At 38.3% G+C, this 16,379-nt stretch overlaps 1 protein-coding gene across 5 annotated transcripts in view; it reads right to left on the reverse strand.

The window, feature by feature from the left end:
- Positions 1-244: 244 nt before the first annotated feature.
- The window catches only part of crtc3 (CREB regulated transcription coactivator 3), a 63,987-nt gene continuing 47,852 nt past the window's right edge, over positions 245-16,379 (reverse strand). For 3 of the 5 annotated variants that reach the window (XM_073835941.1, XM_073835943.1, XM_073835940.1), the window contains 7 exons: positions 13,275-13,324; positions 12,954-13,171; positions 11,967-12,232; positions 9,197-9,463; positions 9,000-9,083; positions 8,693-8,918; positions 245-3,857 (listed from right to left, as the gene is read on the reverse strand). In XM_073835941.1, coding sequence (XP_073692042.1) covers positions 3,652-3,857; positions 8,693-8,918; positions 9,000-9,083; positions 9,197-9,463; positions 11,967-12,232; positions 12,954-13,171; positions 13,275-13,324 — 1,317 coding nt within the window. In that variant the 3' untranslated portion in view covers positions 245-3,651. The remainder of the gene's footprint in view (positions 3,858-8,692; positions 8,919-8,999; positions 9,084-9,196; positions 9,464-11,966; positions 12,233-12,953; positions 13,172-13,274; positions 13,325-16,379) is intronic. The other 2 variants (XM_073835944.1, XM_073835942.1) reach the window with 1 other exon arrangement.

A 16,379-nucleotide genomic window follows, 5' to 3' on the forward strand; every position in this document is an offset into this window, starting at 1 on the left:
GAACTAACTTTTTTTGTTATAAAGGTCAGGGGTTCCTACTTATATTTACATAGTGTGCTTTTTTAAATTATTTATCTGATTATTATTATTTGCAAAATGAACTATCTTTCAAGTCTTTGAGTCTGTATCTTTTAAACGTCACAACTGTCTCACTGCCTCCATCTAGTGGTTTAGCAGAAAAATACATCAAGTGAAGAGAAAATGTTGAAGAGTTGTCACATAAAGAAAACCCACAGCAGATGTCTGAGCCAGTAAAGAGTTTTTATTTGTTTATATTAAATCAAAGAAAAGCACTATAACATACTTCACAAACCAAACGCCTTGTGGTGTAATACAGAGATTTTCAATCTAGATTCTAGGGACTCACAGCACTGCGCATTTCGTATGTCTCTCAAGGATGATCTCTGTCGAGTGTGTTAAATATGCGCTGCTGTGGGTCCTCAGGTTTGAGATTGAAAACCTCTGGTTTAGTAAATCTGTAATATCAGAAAAAGAAAGATTTTAATATGGCATATTACAAAAAAAGGAAGTAACACTAGTGGACAAGAAAATATTTTTTTTAAATAATATAACTGTACATTTCTTTTAGAAGGTGACAAAAAGACAACAAAAACATTAAAAGAAAAATTCCTTCTATAAACAGAAGAAACATAACTAATATCTTGTTATTGAAGACTACATTAAAAAAAGCCAATAAACACCTTTTTTGCAATTAGAGCACAGGGCCTGGAAAAGGAAAATTAAAAAAATGAAAGTATCACAGTACACTCAGAGGGACAGCAAGTGGTCAATAGCAAGAATAAGGCAGAAGAAGACAAAAACTCCTCCCAGAGATAGAGAACGAATGATGGGAACAGACTCTTGTTTCATCTGAGGCCGAAACAAACCATCAGACCCAATGAAACCCACACTGAAGACTGTTTCATCTCTTAACATGTGATGCCACTGTTAATATTCATGAGAAACTTCAAAGTTAACTAAGGAGAGGACAGAATGAGAGACGATAGAAAGATGTTAGTTATATAAAGAGACAGAATGCAGCAAAACATGCTCAACAGCACAGTGCTTGTCTGCGTCACCCATACAAAACAACTGGGGTGAAAGCTAAATGCTGTTTTGCCTTTTGTATATTGGGAACCAGATTTATCAAAGCTTAAATATAGAGGTTTATAAAGGTGCAGTCACATATACAATGTTCGCCAATTTTCATGGGCTAAATCCAGTCTTTTCAATAGGAATCTACACAATTGGGAATTTTCAGCTAATGTTTTCTCTTGTAGATTTCACAGTGGGTTCAAGTCGGTCACACAGATCCGCCACACTGACTTGATTTGAAAGTGACTTCAATGCTTCATACATCTCTACACCACTGACTACAGACCTTTACCCATGAAATTTCGCTAATGTCACCACACCTTTAATCTCAGCTCGTGTCTTGTTGCCTACTTGGACCACAATGAAGGATGCACAACAAAAAGAGGAAGAATTTAGTAAAAGCTCCTTGAGTGATTTGACCAACAAGATGGTTTTGAACTTAAAACTTTATAATGACCTGGATGAATGCAAAAATACAAAGCAAAAACAAAACGAAACATAATTGTGGACATGGCACACAGATAACGTTGCTATTGCTTTCTATTACCAACCTCTGGAAGTGGAATAGAAAGCTACACAGACAACACCACAGACAGACGAATGTGTTTTGGATTTCTGAATCTCTAGATCTCAGAATCTGAGAACGTTTTGCCCGGATCTGGCAGTCGAGAGGCAAGAGATGGGCATAAAACCACGATATGGTGACAAAAAAAAAAAAAAAAAAACATTCCTGAGCTATATTTAGACCTCTTTCTTCATCTCAAAATATTTGGTCATTTCAATCTCGTCATTCACAAAATATACTGCATTTCAAAAGTCCTCATGCATAACATGCCGAGAAGGCAAAAGCCCTCAAAAACAGCACAAGCAAATGCCTGCAAAATAAAACTGCTTTTCGATTTTGTTCAGATCAGTGCAAACTTCAACATCAGCAATAACAATGATACATGTGTCCCACGTCCACAAATCACACCTTTTAAAAGACGTTTTAAATTTTTTTGTATTAAAAAAAACCCTCGTAAGGATCAGAGCTGCAGAGAGAGGGCCCATGCTGAACAACGGTGAGAAATACCATCACAACAAACGTTCACGAAAGAAGACGTCCACAACAGAAGTTCAAAGGGAGAGAACATAAACAGATTAACAAATACAAATACAACTGACATATTCGAAGCCGCATTACAAGTCTGTATAAAATCTGAAATAAGCACAAAGATATAGTAAATATACAAGTAAAATAGTTCCTCTTTATGGTCTAGATTGTTCCAGCCGTCTGAGACAGTCCTGTGCTAAAGTTCTGCATAGCCAAAGCTTCTACTCGCTAACTATGGACTGGATCAACATCAGCGAGATACAAAGGTTTTTCAAATTGTTTCGATTTATACCAAAATCGTAAAAATTTCAGCGCCTACTCACAATTCGTAGTTCTTAAACTTTATCTTTGTAAACAGTTTGCCCTTTTTCTGTTTCAAAAATACATTCTAGTCAGACAGAAAATTGTGAGGCATATATATGTGGCAAAGCTCTCTTTTATCGTTTTTTTCTTTTTATACAAAAAATATGCAAAATAATGCTCTATACACATCATCCACACTCCTCCTCTCTTTATAGTACGTGACTGTGCAGGAGGAGAGGTGTAATTCATTGAATTCGCAATCATTTGAAGAAGAGGGACTGGCCACATTCTGAAGGACGGACTGAGGTTTCACAGCCTGGAGCGCGAAGCGATCATTTTCATGCGGTTAGCTTAGCGCATGCTCTAAACTTCAGGCAGTGACACCAGAAACTTGGTTAGTTTAGATGTGTGTGCTCAGTAGCCACCGAATATGTTCTGGTCTCGGTACTAAAATAGAGTTCGGGTGGCGTGGCGTGGCGAGGCGAGGCGAGGCGAGGGGGAAAGGCTCAACCCATCCTGCTGGTGTCTCGTATCACAGCATTTGGTGCATCAATATGGGCTGGTATTAGGCCGGCTGTCGACTCCTTCTGTTCCATAACACGTCATATTTGTCGTCTTCGCACCGTTCAGGACCGTCCCATCTTTTTGCTGCTATCGAAATGTCATTGAAAGCTGGTGTAACCCTTTTGATAACATCCAAAAGCGATGTGTAAAACAAGCACATTCATTCTGTTTTGGTTGCATGGCTTTGAAATAGACCAGCAATGCAACAGCCCGATCCAGCCATCGGTTTGGCATTGCTATGGCTTCGGTGTTTTTGATTGTCACTCGGCACAAGCAGTAGATACACGGCGGGTTCAAGCATGTTTGTTTGTTTCATTGTCTTTACAGGTCAAAGCACGTGTGAAGCGTCCACACATCTGTTGAGTGATGAACGGTGTCTTGGGAGGCAGATGGAGCATGCTGAGCAATGGCGGCCACTGAGAGACGGCGTCTGGGTGACTCATGCGAGCGTGGTGTTTCGCTGTAGTGTTTATGCATGCGCTTTGTTTAGGAAAATGTAAAGTTTTATATGTTTTTAGAAATCTGAGTGCTATAGGTTCTGTGCTTTAGTCGTCACGTTCATGGACATGGTGTGTATACATGCATGATGTGGCTCTTTAAAGTCTGTCGCTGCGAAAGCTGTCCTCTACCGAGGGGTCAGGGAGGACCATGTCGGGGTCACTGAGCATGCTCAGTCCATCCAAACTGAGCGGCTCAATACGTAGTTCATCCTCCAGTGGAAAAACTCCCTCTGAGTCCAAACACTCTGGCACTGCAGATAACACACTGCTGATGTCCTTAGACAGGCTGGGATTGGAGTCGTCTAAGAGGGAGAATGAAACACAACAGGATTGTGAGTACAGGACATGTGGAAAAAGCGATGGGCAAAATTTGGTATTTTTTGTCTTCAGTAGGTCACCTGAATGACTAGTCAACTGTTTGGTCTTAAAGGAGTAGTTCACTTTCAGAACAAAAATTTACAGATAATGTACTCACCCCCTTGTCATCCAACATGTTCATGTCTTTCTTTCTTCAGTCGTGAAGAAATGGTGTTTTTTGAGGAAAACATTTCAGGATTTCTCTCCATATAATGGACTTCTATGGTGCCCCCGAGTTTGAACTTCCAAAATGCAGTTTCAATGCAGCCTCGCTGAGACTGTCAGCCCAAATCCGATTTTGTCCATATCTGGATAGAATCGGATTTGAATAACTGACCGTCCACACAGTCGTATCGCATTTGTTCAAATCCGATGTGTGTGTAAATAAGCACTCTTGCGTTTTATGGAATATGCGTTGGTTTCTATGGCAATGCCGTTGCGTTGTAATGCCAACGCTAAAATCGACAATAACAGCGATACAGTTTGCCGGTGCGCTAGATTATATTCGTCTTCTAAAGCAGTGGCAAGAAGCTGGAATGAAGAGGTGCGTATACTAGCCGTATGTTGTCTTTTCCCGTTTGACTTGCAGTTCGCAAGCTTGTTTCTGCTAAGACGTTTATGATGTTTTCCACATAAAAAACATCTGATGTGTTTACGTTTTACGTGGCATGAAAACGTGAAAAAGCTTCACCAAATCCCATCCGACCGGTCAGACTGAAAAGTATTTCCAGGAATCCGATTTGAATAGGATTCCTAACCACATAGGAATGTAGCTCGAAACGGTTTTGACCAAATCGGATTTCATGTAGTTCGTTGCTGTTCAGACTACCTAAATATGATCGGATTTCAATCGGATTTGCATAAAAATTGGATTTGGGTTGACACTCTGAACGAGGCTTAAATGATCCCAGCCAATGAAGAAGGGTCTTATCTAGCGAAACGATCGGTTGTTTCCTAAAAACATTTACAACTTGTATACTTTTTAATCTCAAATGCTCGATTTGACGAGCTAGACATTTGAGATTTAAAAGTATACAAATTAAATATAATTTTTTTGAAAATAACCCATCGTTTTGCTAGATAAGACCCTTCTTTCCTCGGCTGTGATCGTTTAGAGCCCTTTGAAGCTGCATTTTGAAAGTTCAAACTCGGGGGCACCATAGAAGTCCATTATATGGAGAGAAATCCTGAAATGTTTTACTCACAAAACATAATTTTCTTACGACTGAAGAAAGAAAGACATGAACATCTTGGATGACAAGGGGGTGAGTACATTATCTGTACATTTTTGTTCCGAAAGTGAACTACTCCTTTAAAGGGATAGTTCACCCAGAAATGAAAATTCTGTTATTAATTACTCACCCTCATGTAGCTCCAAAACCATAAGACCATCTCTATAAGTTCATCTTCTGATCAGAAATTAGGATATTTTTGGTGAAATCCAAGAGATTTCACTTTCAAGGTCCATAAATGTAGTAAAGGACATTGTTAAAAGAGTCAATGTGAAAGAAGTGGTTTAACCTTAATTTTAGAAAGCTACTTTGAGTGCGCAAAGAAAACAAAAATAATGACTTTATTCAACATTTTCTTCTCTTCCGTGTCAGTCTTTGATGGGCGTTAATAAAGAGTACCACAACACATTCTGCTGTAGGACCTGGATGCACTGCGCCTTGTTTACAAGCAGAACACACGCTGTACAAAACATTCTTCATAAACATGTCTGAAGATTTCAACAGAGAGGAGGACTGAAGAAGACGACTGACAAAGAAGAGAAGCAATTGTTAAATAAAGTCGTTATTTTTGTTTTCTTTGCACACAAAAAGTATTCTTGTATCTTACGGTTGAACCACAGATGTCACATGGACTATTTTAACTATGTCACTTACTACCTTTCTGGGACTTGAATGTGTCAGCAGCTCTCGAATTTCATCAAAAAATATCTTCATTTGTGTTCTGAAGATGAACATAGGTCTTACAGGGTTTGGAACAACATGAGGGCGAGTAATTAATGACAGAATTTTGGGTGAACTACTCCTTCAAGGAATCCCTATATAATCTATCTGGTTTGGATGAGTTTCTTCTGGGGCATTTACATAAGATGCATTGTTATGTTCTGCAAAATGGAACGTATGAAATATAGCGATACTGAGACTCCGTTTTTGCTATTTTTAACTTCACATACTATCTTAAAGGGACCGCTGAGTATTAAGACTTGTATGGCTTAATATAATGTAAATTATGTCTCTTACTGAAATACGTAGCAGAAAATCCATGAAAGATTTACGTTATTTAAAAAATCCACATCGTTATATGCATATTTTGGACTATTGGGGGGGCACCATTAGTGATGGACTTTTTTTGTTTTCGATACGATACCAATACTTTTAAGGCCAGTATCATCGATTACCATACCGAAACAATACTTTTAAAGTTAACTTTTCAATTATTACATTTATTAAGCCACTAAGAGTAAAATATGTAATTATACCCCCTTAACTTTATATTTGAAATGCATTTTAACATTTAATTGCAACTTATTATATTATATATATTTTTTACACATGGTTAAAGTATGTTTACTGTAGTGGCAACAACAAAACCTATAGTTGAAAATACTGCCAGTGACAAGCTGTTGCACACATAAAATGCAACATTTTTATGATTTATATTAACATTACTGCAGAACATGATCAATGAAAAAATGTTAATTTCAATTACATTTTTTTTGTGCATCAAATCAAAATATTAGAATGATTTCTGAAGCATCATGTGATACATTTTTTTTTAATTCTGCTGCTGAAAATTCAGTTTTGCCATCACAGGAATAAAGAACATTTTAAAATATATTAAAATAGAATATCTTATAATAATTGACATATCAGCAAGATTTCAGCAAAATAAATATTCAGATTTTATTTTGTAGAAAGTGTTTTTGTTTCTCATATACATAACTGGTATCAATCTCAGACAGGTTTGAATAGGATTTTGCCAGGTCTTCTTAGGTAAATGGTGAACTACTTAAAGAGGCTGTTCTGCAGCCAGCCAGCCACTGCCAGCCTCTACTTTTCAACAAAAAATTGTTTTATTCTAGCTTCAAGCATTTTTTTATTAACATTTTAATGTAGTTAAGTTTCATAAAAGAGTAACATTTTGAGCAAAAAGCTGAGAAAAATCACATTATTATCAAATATTACATCTGGATCATAATCAGTACGATGATCAAAGCAAAGATGCAAAAGATCGCTTCCATTAGCACCCCAAAGCTTGCACAGTCCTTCCTGAACCACTTCCTTGATCGACATTTGACTCTGTAACATTAGGCAGTTTTCATGTATATGCTGTTTATTGTTGATAATCGCATCATTTTGCATATGCATCTGCATACGTAAGTGATTGTTCATTTCTGCATCTTCCTCACCTTCTGTGTTTGGCAGGAAAAGAGTTAACCGAGTCACAATTATCATGCAATATAGGAAGGAAGAAAGATCTTTCTGAAGATGAAAAGCAGGAGCTTTGTGAGTTAGAGGTGGCTGAAACAGCTTTATGCACAACTGTCAACCTGCATAGAGAGACACCAGCAGCTTCAAATATCTGTTTGCTGCTCAACAGTGCCTTTTTATAGCTGCCTTTATAATAAAATGAATTTGTTTGATCAAAACTTCCCTTTAATAAGCTCTTCCATGCTCTAAATCACTCACAAATCTTTTGAAAGCTCAATAATCTCTATTTAGTTTTTGCAAAGTGAGTTGTTTTAATGCCTTTCGCAAGACGTTGCACTATTTCATGCTTCTCATCTTCAGAAAGATCTTTCTATCTGCCCATATTGCATGAGAACTGTGACTTGCTTAATAATGCAGAAAAAAACTCATTAAGTAGGTTCATTATTTACCTAAGATGACTTGATACCAGTTATCTAAAAGCACTTTCTAAGAATCTTTATTTTTCCAGAACATCCTATTTCTATGTCACTTGCATAATAATTTGGCAGCTGGTGACTAGGTGAAAATCAACTAGCACATGTTTTGAATGTGACATTTCCTTGTTATTGCCATTTACATTTTATTGGCAGTCACATAACATGGGTAACATGAATGAAACTCATTTTAAAGGAGTAGTTCACTTCCAGAGCAAAAATGTAAAATAATGTAATCACCCCGTTGTCATCCAAGATGTTCATGCCTTTTCTTTCTTCAGTCGTAAAGAAATGATGTTTGAGGAAAACATTTCAGGAATGACGCCCATATAGTGGACTTCGATGCTGCCTGCGAGCTTGAACTTCCAAAATGCTGTTTAAATGCAGCTTCAAATGGCTCTAAACAATCCCAGCCAAGGAATAATAGTCTTATCTAGCAAAGAGATCTGTCATTTTCTAAAAAAAAAAAAATATATTATATACTTTTAAACCTCAAACCATTATGTCTAGCTCTTCCATGCGCATATGTACTCTGTGCAGTCCTGTTCAAGACAGTTAAAGTATGTCGAAAAACTCCCATCTCATTTTCTCAGAAAATGACGTTTCGCTAGATAAGACCCTTATTCCTCAGCTGGGATCATTTAGAGTTGTATTTTGGAAGTTCAAATTCATGGGCACCATAGAAGTCCACTATATGGAGATAATTCCTGAAATGTTTTCCCTCAAAAAACATAATTTCTTCACGACTGAAGAAAGAAAGACATCTTGAATGACAACGGGGTGAGTCCTTTAAGAATGAGAGTTTGTGCTTTGAAAGCAGGGCATGAGGATGAAAACCTAAGAGAGTAAATTCTCATGGTGACTCACAACGACCCGCTGTCTGATCATCCGCACCTGTAAGGATGATGTTGGGCACTCCTCCTCCACAGTTAGAGTAGAGCATGTTGGGTCTCATCTGAAGGTGGTCTTGCAAATTGCCATGACTGCCGCCCAAGCCCATGAGGGCAGCCTGGGAGCAGTAGAGGTTGGAGGAAGGGTCAAATCCTCCTGCCATAGAGCTCATGACATTCTCCAACATATTATATTGATCCTGCTGTTTAAACACACATAAAAGATTTGTTACGGTGTTTATAGGACAAAACATGATCAACCACAGGATCGTGTATATCTTTACCTGATAGGATGAACACTTGGACTGACGTCCAGAAAAGTGCTGCTCCATAAAGGGATCGTTAAAAAATGCTCCCATGCTGTTGTGCTGCAAACAGAAACAAGATTTAGTGTTCTCCTGCTCTGCCAAGAGTAACCAACCACTGAACAATAGTTTCCTCTCAGATCACTGTTTCTACTAATGTTGCAATGGAAACTCACAGCACTGCAATTGAAATCTAGCTGGACGTTCTGCAGTGGGGACACAGGCTGGTGCTGTTGTTGCTGTTGTTGGTGCTGTTGTTGCTGTTGTTGCTGCTGTTGGCCACCTGTTTGTCGTTGCTGCACCCCTGGATGCTGGGAGCTCTGTTGAATAGATGGATGGGACTGGGGGGGAGGTTGCTGCTGCAGGGGCTGCTGGGTTTGCTGGTAAAGGGGGTAGGGAGGAGGCGGCTCCATCGGCAAGCTGCTGGTGTCCAAGGCAACCCCCTGAAGAGAACAGGAAAGTTATAAATTCATTTTGTCAGAGAGCTTGGCTACGATATGATTCAGAACTCTCTGTTCTTGGCAAAATGAGCAATAAACCAGCTGCCACATTATAAAATAAATAAGTAAACAAATACATTTTTGATGGATTTTAAATGATGTATGATTTTAGAAGACAGTACACAAGTCATATGGACCACTTTCTCTTTTTATGCATTTTAGCAAAATGACAGGTAATTATGATCAGGAAAAGAGCTTGAAAATTAATAACCAGGGCTGGGTGTTTATACAATATCCCCATTTCAATTAGATTACAGATTGATATATACCGTTATATTTTGAGAAAAAGAAAAAAATATATAAATATATATATCAAAGATGAAAAAGGGTTTAAGCATTAAAACAATAAGTTTAATACTGCTTTAAATTGTTGTTGTTGTTTTTTATATTATAAAGTTTTCTGTTTAATTTAATTTAATTTTTGTTTTTGTTTTTCTGAGCAAAAATAAATATCATACATTTTTCCTAAATTTACAGAAGACGCCCACTAAAATTGCATTTAGTGTAACAAATTTTCTCAGGCATATTTACAAAAAAATCTATTGATGATATATTAAAAGCCTAACTACCCTAACCCCAAATACTAATAAGTTGTAATTCTACATTTTTTAAATTTGCCACTATCCTACGTTTGGCCCATTTGCCAGTACAATTTTTTTTTACTAATTTAAAACACAATAAAATTTAATATGCCCCCTTATTCTTTTATATATTTTAATATGTACAAGTCAGAATAAGCATGATGTTTGAATGTTTACATAAATATTGTGCTACACTGAATGGCAATGTAACACTATTTCAACCAAATTTTGACATTTTATTCTCCAAAAACATTTGAAACCTTAAAAGTAGACACTTACATTTAATATGCTTTCTATGGACATAAAATCACTTTTGTACATTTATTTTGACATGGACATCGTTACCATATACTTTCAAATGAAATACAGGGTTGTAAGCAGCACAACTGTTTTCAACATTGATAAGAAATGTTTCTTGTGCACAAAATCAGCATATTAGAATGATTTCTGAAAGATCATTTGACACTGAAAACTGGAATAATGGCTGCTGAAATTTAGCTTTGTCAATGCTTTCAAACAATAAAATGTTTTTTTAATATAATAATATTTCACAGTATTTTTGTTTTATTGTATTTTTGAATGAAACGACACAACAGCGAGCATAAAATGACATCTGAACTAGGGCTGGGTATTGTGACCAATTTGGCAATTCGATTCGATTCTTATTTTTATGGATTCGATTCGATTTCGATTTCGATTCGATTCGATTCGATATCAATTCGCTATCAATATTTCATTTAAAATGTTAGTTTTGCAGACATGTGATCCATATTTTGATACAAATGCTGGTAACTGAAACTCTCCTACTTAAGTTTATTACTGAAATACACATCTACATTAATAATAGGGTGCACACAGTTGTTTATTTTAAACAACTTTTATTTTAAATGAACCCTGTAACAAGAAGTCATAAATATGTGCATCCATTGTACACCATGTAAACAAACTGCAAAATGCACATTACTGTAAAAAATAAAAAGACTGTAAATGTGCAACAATGAAATCTATTAAGAACTTCAAACATGTTTAAGAAATAAAACATTTTTCTAAATTCAAAACGTTCAAAACAGGCCCATCATAAAACCCTTGTCTGCGTATACAAAACATTCTAACTGTCCATAAAACTAACAGTTCTTAACTACAGCCTAATCATTTTTCTGCAAAAAAAGCAGCTGATCAACATGTTCTGTTCTGATCTAAGGCAGCTCCTTTGCACTGTGATTAGATCACCAGCGGTTGAGAAAACTCTCTCAGCAGGAACACTAGTGACACCTTCAGGACGAGAGGTGAATATTCATATCCTCTTACGTGAAGCACGTGCATTATATCGTTGCGTTCAACTGAAGATCGATTAAAATCGGAGAATCAATATTTTTTACCCAGCCCTAATCTGAACTATGACCATAAAGGCATAGTTCACCCAAAAATGAAAATTCTGTCATTAATTACTCACCCTCATGTAGGGCTGGGCGATAAATAATCAATAAATAAATAAAGGACGTGACGTGTGGCCAATAGGGTTGGGCATCTAAAGTATAATGCCGATCCGATACGCATCTCGATACAAAGTATCCGAAAACTGATCAGTGGGGCGCCATCCAAAGACTCACTCATGCAGTGTAGATAATTGGTTTGTGCTGTGTGGTTCAATCGCTAGTGACACATTTAAGTGTTCGCCTTTTAGCATTCACAGCAGAAAATGGTAGTTCATGATTAATTTTTAATAGTCCTGAAAAGCCTAACAACATAAGATGCACTCTGGAGCCCTGTAACTAGTTTATTACAAGAATTGAGGTTCTGTATGAAGATTGAGAAAAGATACCACTGGAGAACATGAGATGTTGGATTAATGAGCACTTTCTCACCTGTGTGATCGGAGAGAGGGAGGGCGACATTGTCGGGGAGAGTTGCTTGTTCAGGCTTCGCCTCTGATCGCCCCCTGGAGAAAGCGTCAGGGGACTAATGGGGGCCGGCCGTCTCCTGGGTGAACTGGCCATGCCCGTCGGAGAAGGGTTGGACAGCGAGGAGAGGCGCAGAGACGTGTGGATTGATGGATTGCTGAGAGATGAGTGCAGCTGAGAGTTGGTGAGGGACGCCTGGATGGAAGGGTTGCTTAGAGAGGATGACAGCCCTAAGAGGACAACAAACATGACATAATCAGCTTCAGGGGTCAAAAGTACTTCTTGAACCACCTTAATGAAACCGAGATAAACCAATAATGGCTTTATGAGTCACTGCGTGCAGGCCGGCTCTTGTCCTGATGTCCACTCCTCGGAAAAGACACTGAGCAATTGTCTGCAGGTTACTGGACCGGCGAGAGCGAGAGAGAAAAGAGCTGTTTATGAGCAGCCAATTCAGGGGTTAAAGGTCGGCTGTGTCTCTGGGGACCGGCCAATCAGCTAGCAGCACAGCTGAAACGGGCAGCAGAAACATCCCAGCACACCCTGTTCCCAGACATGAGAGCGAGTGGAAAGAATAAAGCTCAAGAGAATGCAAGTCAAAGAGAGCGATCAGATGGCGGATGGATTTAAAAAGAGGGGGAAGAGAGAGGAGGAGAGCTGTGGTCTTCTGCATGGATGTGGCCCTTTAGAAAACACATGGCATTCATTCCTCAGAAAGCGCCTACAGTGTAAGCCTACAGTGTGCCGTCAAACAAAGGCCGGAGTGTTCAGCCAGGCTCTTCTGAAGCCAGGAGATGCTTTAACAGCAAACGAGCCTCCTTGAATAACGATTTGGTCACAAACAAAAGCTCTTTTTAGCTTTGGACGGTGCATGAATGAGATTACGCATGTGTGAAAACCAGTACAAGTATTAATGTGTCTGTTTATGCCTTATATAGTAAACCCGCTGACCTTGTGAGTTTCCAATGCCCAGATGCATCATGGCTGCGGGGAGGTTGCCGGTGCTGCTGCCTCCGCTCAAGTTGGGATATCCAGCCTCGTCGGGGTCCAGCGGAGTGGGCAGCGGGGAAGGGAAGTGCAGGTTACTGAGGTCAGGCAGAGACCCGCCTGTGTTTAACGTGCCCTGGTAGTGAGACAAACCGGTGTTCTGCTCTGGAGACGGAAATATACTGCAGATAAACAGAGATGGACAATTTCAGCATTTTAAATGTACAGCAAATATGTAGCAACCAATAAACATGAACACCCACGCACACATTTCTCTTGACTTACTTGATTCCAGGCACTTCACAGGACTTTGGCCGGGAGGACAGAGACTGCACCTGCAACCAGGCAACATGTGTATTAAACATCCACACCCATAGAGATACATTTAGCGACCTGCTATCTACAGACAATCAATTAGTACTGGAGCTAGTGAGACGAAATGGCAACATACTCAATACTCATAATCAATAACACCTTTTTTAACACCTGCCCTGTTAAACATAAATTACAAATGACATCTCTTCTCTGATGACGTGGATGCTGACGCGAGGGATGAGTAATAAGGTATTCAAGTTACAATCCCTCCAGCAAACTGTCACTCACATGAAATGATCACAGTAATTAACAAACAACAACGATCAATCAATTCCCGACGGACAATAAAATTCCACCTTACATATTTTTGGGGGGCTTTTGTACTTTTGTACTTGAATACGCGTTACAATAGGGAAGTAAAACAATCGCAAATTCTTTTAAATGCCAACTTTCAATCTTATTACTTCCGCGACTAGATCAAAGTTACCTACTTGACTAGATCAAAGTTAGGAAATGAGTTGATGGGGGCATAATATATTGACTTACGGGACAAATTTAGTAGACCAAAGCATTGAACAGACTAACCAAAACAGGCAAAATGTAGGGAGTTTAGTGACACGCATTAGCAGTGAGATTTCTGTGTAAAAATGAACTGATAAATGTAACTACAAATACAACACATAATATAGCTACAAGCAGCGATTATCGGGGTTCAAGCACTTTAAGACATTTAAGCACATATGAAAATAGACATTATATATTATTTAGCATGCCTGTAACCACCTAAATCAATGATTAAAAAAAGCATTTGTGGCAAATCCTGGTCATTATCCTTTTCTAAACAACCATGTAACAGCTTCCTGAAGGGCAAATACATTCTTTTTTTGATAAGTATTGACCTAGAGAGTCCAGAGAATTGCACTGCAGTGATTTTCCAGATTGAATGAAAAAACAAGCACTAGTTCGCAAAACTGCCCTACAAAGCAAAAAGGCAGTAACTACGCCGAGTGCAGAACTGAGAAAAATGACTTTAAAGTTATCCTGTCATCCAGCCTGTTATCCAATGTTAAAACCGTCCCGTGAGGATGCCGCGAAATCACACACATTTGAGATAAGATATTTTGTCACATAACAAAGAATGCCTTGAATGTCATGAAAATGATAATAACTCATTTTTGACCAAAAATGCAGTTACTGTCTTTTTGCTTTGTAGGGCAGAAAAGTAGTTTTATTACATTGTCTCAATCATTTAACAAACGGTTTGATTGACAGCAGTGGTTCTAGAGGCATAGTTGTTCGAAAAGAGGAGGTCTATCGTATGATGCGAATATCGTGCATATGTGTGAAAAACTGTGCACCATACAATTGTTTATGCCCTTAAAACATGCAATATTTTGTTCCGATCAACCTCCGTTAAGCTTGTCTAATAGGTGTTTGAAGTTCATCTGCCTATGGCGGCCATGTTTTTGAGATACGCAATTGTCCTCATAGCAACTTGTGGCACTTTGGACCAAGACCTTGCATACTGATTTTCATGTGGATATGACAAACGGGTGCGTAGTTATGGCCATTTTTATGTTTTTTTTTCACCAGTGGCACTATAAGAGAAGCAACTTAGAAAGATGCAACTTGTTTTTTTTTTTAAAGCAACTTCTTTCACGTGACCTCAGATTCAGCTCTTACATACGCGTTGTTTGTCAAAGATATCTCATTTCGTTATAGGCATTTTAGTAGAAGCGGCCCTGCCCCTTTCGAACGTTTTGGCATCCCTTTGTGACGGAGGGTCGAAAGTTCAATTTTTTTTAATTAATATTGATATTCACTCTCCAGACAATGTTCCTGCAGTGGCTTGGTTCTGACCAGGCGAAAACCTAGGACTATTTTGCAAAAGTGGGTTTTTCAAAAATGCAAAATACAGGGTGAGACGGACGAATCCATACATTTTATTTAACATGCCTGTAACCACCTAAATCAATGATTAATAAAACCATTTTTGGCAAATCCTGGTCATTTATCATAAAAATATGATGTTTTTTTTAACATTTATGACTCTTATAGCACCAGCTTTGGTCCGATCTACCTAAAAGTTTGCATGCTTGTTTAGGATTACCTGTCGCATGTGCTCACTAGGTTTTGTGTAGTTTTGAGTTTTTGTTTAGGCTTTATGGGATTTTAGACATTTTTGGACAGGCCCCTTTCCTAAACGACCCTGTTATAACTTCCCAAAGGGTACATTTTAACATTTTGATAATTATTGACCTAGAGAGTCCAGAGAATTGAACTGCAGTGTTTTTTTCCAGATTAAGCGAAAAACCTAGGACTAGTTCGCAAAAGTAGTTTTTTTTTTTACATTGTCTAAATCATTTAAAAACAATTTGATTGACAGCAGTGGTTCTACAGGCAAAGTTGTTCGGAATATCATATGATATGTGCAATATACAATAGTTTACGCCCTTGAAAAATGCAATTTCTCAAAGACCTTTAGTTCCATTAGTTCCATTGAGCTAGTCTAAAAGGTGCTCAAATGCATTGGCCTATGGTGGCCATGTTTTTTGAGATACGCAAATGTCCTCATAGCCACTTGTGACACTTTGGACCAAGACTGTGCATACCAATTTTTTTGTCGATAGGACAAACGGGTGTGTACTTATGGCCGTTTTGATATTTTTTCCCCTCTTATAGTGCCACCAAGTGGCCAAGCTCCATGACTTTTTTCATGTGACCTCAGATTCAGCTCTTACATATGCATTGTACGTTTGGCAACGATATCTCATTCCGTTCAAAAGTTATAGCCATTTTAGTAAAAGCGGCCCTGCCCCTTTAGTTGGTTTTGGCATTTCTTTGCGACGAAGGTTTGAAAGTTACCCTTTTTTTTTTGATAATTATTGATATTCACTCCAGAGAATGTTTCTGCAGTGCTTTGGTTCTGATTGTAGGTTTTTTTAAAAATGCAAAGCCGAGTTAGGAACGATTTTGTACTTTTGATTGCTGTAGCACCCCCATCAGGCCGATTAGGGCAAGCCTTGGTGACGTTGTAGAGGGTTTGAGTACAACCATCCCTCCAAGTTTCAAGTC

Source organism: Garra rufa, chromosome 3 (assembly GCF_049309525.1).
Source record: "Garra rufa chromosome 3, GarRuf1.0, whole genome shotgun sequence".
NCBI classification, from domain to species: Eukaryota; Metazoa; Chordata; class Actinopteri; order Cypriniformes; family Cyprinidae; genus Garra; species Garra rufa.